The 8,934-nt window shown below is 36.2% G+C and overlaps 1 protein-coding gene across 1 annotated transcript; it reads left to right on the top strand.

The window, feature by feature from the left end:
- The first annotated feature begins 1,740 nt into the window (after positions 1–1,740).
- Positions 1,741–5,254, top strand: LOC132559939 (uncharacterized). The gene is made up of 4 exons (XM_060224575.1): positions 1,741–1,750; positions 2,797–4,020; positions 4,084–4,914; positions 5,127–5,254. Exons 1-4 carry the CDS (start codon positions 1,741–1,743, stop codon positions 5,252–5,254), a joined length of 2,193 nt encoding a protein of 730 aa, XP_060080558.1.
- Positions 5,255–8,934: the final 3,680 nt, after the last annotated feature.

Here is an 8,934-nt window from a genome sequence, read left to right as displayed (position 1 = left end):
CAATGTTGACGTCAATGACGTCAGTATATAGTGCAATGTCGATGTCAATTACGTCAGTATATAGTACAACGTTGATGTCAATGACGTCAGTACATAGTACAATGTTGACGTCAATGTCCTCAGTATATAGTACAATGTTGACGTCAATGTCCTCAGTACATAGTACAATGTTGACGTCAATGTCCTCAGTATATAGTACAATGTTGACGTCAATGTCCTCAGTACATAGTACAATGTTGACGTCAATGACCTTAGTATATAGTGTAATGTTGACGTCAATGACGTCAGTACTATGTTGTGACGTAGCCAAGTCTGGTTTGATCCTGTCAAACACGATGAATATATTGTCAGTAAATTTGTATGAATTTACATATGATTGACGAAACAGTTCAAACAATATGCCCGGATTCTTCCTCAATACTCTCACTTAACGCAGGTTCACGCTTCTTTTAACAATCCCCTTCCGTACTTGTCTATATAAATGATTAAAAGAGCTAAAGAAATGTTCATCTTCATAATATACTGTCGCCTTTCTCTGTACGTATAAAATATTGTACCACATATCCCAATGAAAATGTTTTACCAGTAATGTTCATAGAGTGGGTGGTGTGACAGATGTAGATATATAGCGGTGGCGTTCTTCAAAGGATGTAAAGTTTAAATAGATAATAAATAGATGTTTTATAGTCATTGAAATTTTGCGAATGAATAATACTTGTTTATTTATATCCATAAAGTATATTTTGTTCATATTTTGATGTAAAACTAGAACCTCTTAGTACTTTAACAATGCTGTACTGTGTTAGTATGGCTACAGAGAGGAAGTTGTTTCCGAGAAATCGTCTCTAATCCGTTCACAAAGGTAATATGCCGCGTTCAAATATGAAAATGTATATTTTTACTTAAGTCTGATATATATATATATCTATTGTGGCTCATTGTTGAAGTCGATATGGTTTTATATCAACCTGGAAGACGTCCTTGGTCAATAGTTGTCTCCCAGGTTGATTTACACTATATTTGCCGAAATTAACTATCCTTAATTTCTACTTTACATATGCATAAGTATTTTGATTATTGCCTTATATGATTTTAACATAGTCTTCTATTAAAACTGAACATTCAGATAAATATATTATTGCCAATAAATGTGTTATGTTCTTAACGATAAAAAATTATAAAACCTTTTTACAAACAAAAAAAAAACAAAAAAATCTCGAATTAGAATATAACACTTATCCATCAAGACACGAATATCATATTCTCGGGTCCTTGTGTTCTGGTTGTTCTAAATATAGAAACATGGAATCCATATGTTTGGGCTGTTTTAGATTTATCAGCCTGCAAATGACTATCTGTTATTCCAGCAGAACAAGGGAAAATGTTTACATATGTAATCTATTGTTGTGATAAACGGCCTTACGACATAGTGTATACCATATAGTTTCTACATTTTTCTGTTGTCATGTTCTTCAGAAAAAAGACACAATTTGCATCAACGGCGACCCTGACAATATCAGACGTGTTTTGATAGTTATTTATCTATTCATTTATTTATGTATTTATATCTTTAACGCGGTTTTACGTCCACTATTACGGCCTCTCGACCTTTCAGGGAACGAGTTTTGATGGGCTGCCGTACACCATAGATAAAAGACCGGGAGCACGGAGTGTAACGCTATGGGACTATAAAAAGCCCCGCTTCCTTACACCAGTCAGACATATTTACCAGTAGCAGACATGGGGTTTGGTAAGTGAATTTAGAATATAGGTAATTTGAAAAAACATCTCAATAATACTTGATAAGTATAACATAATCTTTTCCACTTCTAGAAATAAATTTCAATACATTTGGTTCAACACTTCAAAAAGACATTTTATGATTTGAATCTTACTATCTTCCTGTAAGTAAGGGTAGTATATATATATATATCATACTTGAAATCATCATGAAGTTTAAATGTCGGAATGTGACGTCAAAAATCTGTAAGAAATATTTTTTCATAACTGATAGTTGTCTTTATACAAAATATATGTCGTTTTTACTTCTGAATGAAACGATTTATTTATTTATTTATTTATTTATTTATTTATTTATTTATTACATAAGACAGCAATTTTACATTTCAATATTATAGAGTCGTCCGGTAACTTATCATTAAAATATACTTTCTTGTCTCATTTAACTTGATGAAAGGAAGGCAATTCCGTCCGTAGCAACAGGCGTGATTAAATTTGTTTCGCAATTACTATAAAATAACTAAAATATTTTTTAAGTCATCTAAATAAAGCGGTGTTACAAACATCCATAAACATATAAAAAAAATATATACAGTGAAAAGGCAATTGAGGGATTTCAATCAACACATGTCACCTAATGAAACCGATTTTTAATGGAAATCGCGACTACCCTATTGAAAATCCGTATTTTCCGTGGATTTTATACAATAGAAAGGTCAAAGAAACTGGATAACTCAGTATATACATGTATTCGTGTACCGTTTCAATGATTTCTACGTTGTGTTACTAGAGACCCAGGCAGAGTCTGAGTTTACATTCAGAAAATCTTAAAATGGTGGGGTTTCTATTTTCTAGCGGGGATAAAAGGCGCTTTGCTCCAGTGATCCCTTCACACCATTCCCCATCTTTTCCTGTATTTTGCCCCTCGAATTTTATTATGCTTTATTGCGTTATATGAAAATCAAATTCCATCCCTTTCCGTTCAGAATTGTCAAAGTCTGCCTCTTTTGTACAGAAATGCTGCATGGTAAATCATGTCTATGTCTTTGATTTCAGTGAGTTTACATAGGTTTCTGATAGTGTTTGTGATTGCCAAAGGGAGTTTTGTTTCCGGCACATGCCTACACACAGATAACGTATGTGAGTTCAGCCTCGTTATAGAGAATACCTTAACGATGATGCGAGACAAAGACTTACTATTTCCGTGGAAAGGAAATATTTACCGATACAATGAAACGAACCCTTCAAAAGCTAAAAGTATGCCGCTGGAGGGAATTGTAACAGCCGACGGTCACGAAATTCCACGTGTGGTAACATTAGCCAATGGGAGCTTGCCTGGACCCCCATTAATTGTATACGAGGGACAGATGGTTGTTGTGAACGTTATAAATAAATTGTCCAGTACTGGTGTGACGATACACTGGCATGGTCTGCCACAGAGAGACACTCCCTGGATGGACGGGGTTGCTTATGTCACACAATGTCCTATCATGCCTGGACAAAGTTTCCGATACGAATTTAAAGCGACACCTAGGGGTACATTTTGGTATCATTCACATATAGGATCCCAACGCAGTAACGGTCTGTTTGGGGCGTTAATAATCCGACCACGGACACCTGTTATGATTCCGGAACATATTCTTACTATAACAGATTGGAACCATGACGACGACTCGGATCTAACTGAAATGAAGCAGTTTCATGGCGATTACGAAAAACGAAAACCCATACCATTCTCAAAATCGATTGATGGTTCCTTTTTCGGTCGTTTACACTTTCATTCGGGACTTATAAATGGCCGCGGTCGCTACTACAACCCGCTTACCAATGCTCATAACGAGGCTCCACTATCGGTTTTCGATGTAAAAGCATTGAACTTGTATAGATTCCGTATCATCAATACTGGTATGGTGTATCCCTTCCGGTTTTCGATCGACAGTCACACTCTTCTTGTCATAGCATCAGATGGCTATGACATTCAACCTGTAGATGTTGATGCTTTGATCGTATACCCGGGTGAGCGATATGATGTCTTACTGACCACGTCAAACGTGACGGAAAATTATTGGATTCGTGCCGCAACGTTGGAAGCCAACGTCAACCATAGAGCAGAAGCTATTTTACGATATGTTGGAGCGCCACATGATGCAGATCCGACTACAGTGACCAAGAACTGCTCCAGCTCCAGTCCTTGTAGAATTCTTAATTGTCCGGCAGTGAAAATGCCACCAAATTTGAACATGGAATGTATTACGTTCAATAGCATCAAGTCATTCAATCTCGCTTCCACGAGTGATCTAGTCTCCACGAGTGATCTAGTCTCCACGAGTGATCTTAGTTCTACAAGTCCATCGGTAAACGTAACGGAGTCACTATTGGAGCAAACTGATCCTTCGAATTCTACAAAAAGAGCTGGTGGTAATTTCAAGGAAGTTTTCCTCAATTTTGCTTTCCCGGGAACTTCTTGGAAACCTGGATCTGTAAACGGAAGGCGTTTTGAATTTCCAAGTGTTTCCGGTCTGACTCAGATGGACGAAATTGACCCTCGTCAGCTGTGTGAGAATGCCGATTGTGGACCCGACAAGGTCTGCAGCTGTTTTCACTCTCTAACACTGGATCAGGATAACATAGTGCAAATGGTTCTGTTAAATATGGGCAACGGGCGAGGTTGGGGTCATCCCATTCATATGCATGGGCATTCATTCCAAGTCCTGAAAACGGGATTCGCGGTTCATGATGAACATGGACAAATTTCTGCCGAAAACCCAGACATAACTTGCCTTGGACAAAAATTTGGAAATGACACTTTTTGTAATTCTGCAAAATGGACAAATTCTTCCTGGGAAAACGGAAATATTCCCGGTTTGGAACTTCAACGACCTCCGATAAAAGATACGATCATCGTGCCATCTGGTGGGTATGTTGTCATACGAATAAGAGCAGACAACCCTGGTTTATGGATAATGCACTGTCATGTTGAACTGCATAGCATTTACGGTATGGCATTGGTAATCAACGAATCTTACGCCGATGTTCCTCAAGCGCCACCTGGTTTCCCAGAATGCAGAAGTTTTTCATCTTCTGCACTGACTTCCGGCATTCGTCACAAAAGGTCGGCATCATATTTGATTTCTGACAACATGCGTCTGTCGGAACTGCAAAATACACTACCAGGTAAGTCTCAATTTAATTCTTTTTATTTGTGAAAAGAAATTTCCGTAGCCTGTTTGAAATTGATTTGAAGATCAAATAAACAAATTTCATTACAATCCCACTAATTCAATACTTTTACATGCAACACGCCACACATCATTTGTGACGTCATTGTAGAGAAAGCATGCGGCGGAAGTTACAAAGTAGTGGTACTTGACCGTTTTGTGTTACAGATGTGGTGGACAGACAGACGCTCGTGTGGACAGCCGTCGTTTTCGGTAGTATATGTCTATTCCAGTCTGTTATCTTAATTCTCATGTGCATGAGAGCAAATCCAAAGTCGATGAAAAAATGGACATGATATTTCACAACTTAATTCACATATCGGATCACGTCAGCGGTTATAATCATTTTCGTTTTTGCTATGTTTTTGTTATTTTTCTTAAATTCTAACAATAAAAAACATATTATTTTCAACAAGCCAGTCTGTTTTATGCATTTTGCAAACGAGGTTTGACAATCTTAAACGGTTTGGATATAAAACATATCCAAGATCTTTTTGAAAGATTTGAAATAAAAAGAAAAACGTGTAAAACAGTAGTTCATATTGGACTGTTTACACAACTCAAAATTATTCGGGACAAATTGTATTTAACAACTCTGTTTCATCAATGACGAGAACCTGGGCAGGCAACTGCTGTGACTTGGTAAATAACGCCAAATACTATTCATGCTATCTTTACTTCGTGGTTAAATGGACAAGACGCTGTAAAAACTTTTCAGTTTTCAATTTCCGATACAAACAATGCCATTTTTACAAAACGTTAAATAAATCCCCTATATCATCGTTCTAACATGTCTTCGTGTTTCAGCATTTGGCAATTCAGTTTACACTCGCCATACTGTTTAACGTAAATTAAATTTTTTATTGAATTCAAATAATCCAAACACTATAACCTTGAGGGGAGTAGATACGATACTTTTATGTTTATGTTGTTGTTGTTGTTGTTGTTGTTGTTGTTGTTGTTGTTGTTGTTGTTGTTGTTGTTGTTGTTGTTGTTGCTGTCGTCGTCGACGTTGTTACTGTCGTCGTCGTCGTTGTTGTTGTTGCTGTCATCGTCGTCGTTGTTATTGTTGCTGTCATCGTCGTTGTTTTGTTGTCATCGTCGTTGTTGTTTTGTTGTCGTCGTCGTTGTCGTCGTCGTCGTTTTCTGGATCCGTCTGTGCCTTAATGTAACAGGAGAACATTAAATGAAGCAAAACATAAAATCATTACCGTTGTTATGTGTATTAAACATTTAATACTTTACTATTACACATTGCGTACAATGACCATGAAGACTTACTGAACACTAAAGGTAACCAAACAGTCCGTTCAGGGACTCGATCCTCGATCGCGTTGACAGTAGACAGTAGAAGTAGGTGGTCCTGTATTGCAGTGGTGCCACACTCGTCTACTGTCAACGCGATCGAGGTTCGAGTCCGGCACCACTGCAATACAGGAGTACTATCCCTATTTGACAGCATGTGGGTTTCCTTGGTTTCGTATTTTGCCAACGTTGACCATGACCACAAAATATTTCCCTTTTTACGTGATACTATACAATCACTTCTTTGCTTGTCTGTCGGGTCTATCACTTCGTGAACAGGCGGGGTAAGCCTGCTGTCCAAATGATGACTGGTTTTCCTCATCATACATCAGCTTGTTTCTCATCAAAGTACAGCTAAAACTGTAGCAATGGATTGAAACAGCTTATTTCATATGAAAGTACAGCGTAACTGAAGCAAGGGCTAGAGTGCCTAACCCCATAAACAGTCAGTGTCATTTTGAGGCACAGTTTCCTTGCAGTACATGAAGGTAATTGCTACCTCACTGAACAACATACAGGACGCCCATCGCACGCCATCTAGAGCAATTAGTGTTTACTGTTTTGCCCATAGACATATCTACTTTGGCACAGACCGGTGGTCCATTTCTTCACTTCCTACGACATACAAACAGCTATGGGCAGTGAGCATTGAACCACGCACCTGGAACTTCACCTGGGGTTAGGCAGGTCAACGCAATGAGGTATAGCGCCCTCTAAAGTTGTATCAACAACAGTTAAAAATAACATGAAGAGGTTGTGTGTTGTTAGTGGAATTTTATTGCCGAACCAGCAGCATTTGATGATATATACCTTTATTTGTGCGTACAGAATGCATTTCATGTATACCAAAACATTGTTTAATATCATATCACAAAGGTAATCTCATTTTAAAAAATTTTTATGACTTTTTAAAAATAAAGAAAAAATGTATGACACAAACATCAAAGATCAACAAAAAAAAATCAAAACAATGAAATAATGAATCTAACAAAATGCAAAAGAATGAAATACTGTGATCATACAACACTTGTACTGCTATATCTTTGTGCTAATCAAAAATGGTAAGGAAAAAATATTTCAAATCCATAGATTATCTTCAGTTTTTTAGCACTTTTTACTTAAATGACAAAAACAAAATCTCCTTCCTGACAACATGTGATACTGATAACAGTATTTCTGTTGTCTTGAGCAAAACTAAATTAAGTCCATGCAGCAGGATGCCATCATGGGCAATAACAGCAGAACTTTGAAACTTTTTATTCTTGTCGGCTTTACTCATCAATTTGAATTCCCGATTGATTTAGGCAACGTTCTCCAATTTTGGTCATTTTGTTCTGTTTCACTTAAATGACCATAACTATGCAGTCATCATTTTGTAACTAAATATCAATTTACATTAATATATCCGTATACATAAATGAGTAGTTAACCAGAGGGGTGGGGTGGGGGGTGGGGGGGTGGGGTCATTAAAACTTAAAAAAGCTTTTCATTTACACTAATATAAAACATTATTATCCTATATTGTCTTACATCCAAACCTACTGGCCAAACTGGGGATTAATTCTTATATACTGTATTTATGTTACTATCCATGAAATAAAAATTAAATGAAAAAATGTCAATACTTTGCAAAGTTACTCTTAGCCAGATAAAATCTAGCTGGTTATATCTGAGTAGTTGTTGTTAGGTAGGATGTAAATAAAATGGCGATTATGACAGTATTGAAATGAAGAAAAAAAAATACTTGTGAGGTGAAAAAAGTTTCCTTTGTATTTACAACTTATCCAGTAATACCTTTGCATTAGTAAAAATCTAATGCACTAATGCTGATGTGGAGAAAATCTCATCAAGTGTTAAATATATAATTATACTTATGCACCATAACAAAACTTTGGCGGTCAACCATACTTTCCAACTACAATGTATATATATATGTAATCACCTGAAGATGGCCCCGAGGCCTGAAAACGTTAGTGATATATTTGTTTGTCATGTTAAGTGATTAATTTCTCTGTATATACGATACACAAAGTTTTTATCTTTTTTTTTTTTCTCATATAAAACGAGGGTGACCTGTGATTTAATCGACCTTCAAAATTATGTACATTATCATTGATTACACTTTGTATGATATCAAAGAGTGATACAAAGTGTAATGGGATCAGAGTCATATAAATGTTTAGCCCCTTTACTCACATAACATTGTGTCAACATAAAAAGCAAACATTTAAGTGATGCAATATTGTTAGATATTCTGATACAACATACTTTTGAGAGTATTTGAATAACACTGAACAGTCTTTGTTTGAAGTTCATGACACTATGAATGCAGCCTGTTAGATAAAAATTCCAAGAATCAGGAACTCACTTGACACTCATCATGAACTCTAAATAAAAAATTGTGTGCTATATTTACACGACTAACAGGACAACCTGAAAGCATCAATTGGTAGTGATGTGTAGCACTGCCTATGAAAACAAAATTAGATCAAATTTTATTTGTGTAGATAAAGGTAAATTTTGAGTGAAAATATCTCACACCAATTACACACCAGAAAAAAACTGTAATATAAAACATAATACTTGAAAAAAAACATATATCCTCTTTAATATACAATAAAAAAAGTGTAAACGTTTCATTTATGGAAAATCCATTAACCTTGATCTTATA

The sequence above is a fragment of the Ylistrum balloti genome, unplaced genomic scaffold (assembly GCF_031769215.1).
Source record: "Ylistrum balloti isolate Yb309-2 unplaced genomic scaffold, AGI_CSIRO_Ybal_v1 Utg371000, whole genome shotgun sequence".
NCBI lineage: Eukaryota > Metazoa > Mollusca > Bivalvia > Pectinida > Pectinidae > Ylistrum > Ylistrum balloti.
Note: the sequence above shows the minus strand (reverse complement) of the source record. Positions and strands in the feature narration are given on the sequence as shown.

Bases quoted from the DNA above. Each gene is read 5' to 3' on its own strand.
- LOC132559939 (XM_060224575.1), top strand. The intron at 4,021-4,083 runs TCGCTTCCACGA...ATCTTAGTTCTA, and splicing joins TAGCATCAAGTCATTCAATC to CAAGTCCATCGGTAAACGTA. The intron at 4,915-5,126 runs GTAAGTCTCAAT...TTTGTGTTACAG, and splicing joins ACTGCAAAATACACTACCAG to ATGTGGTGGACAGACAGACG.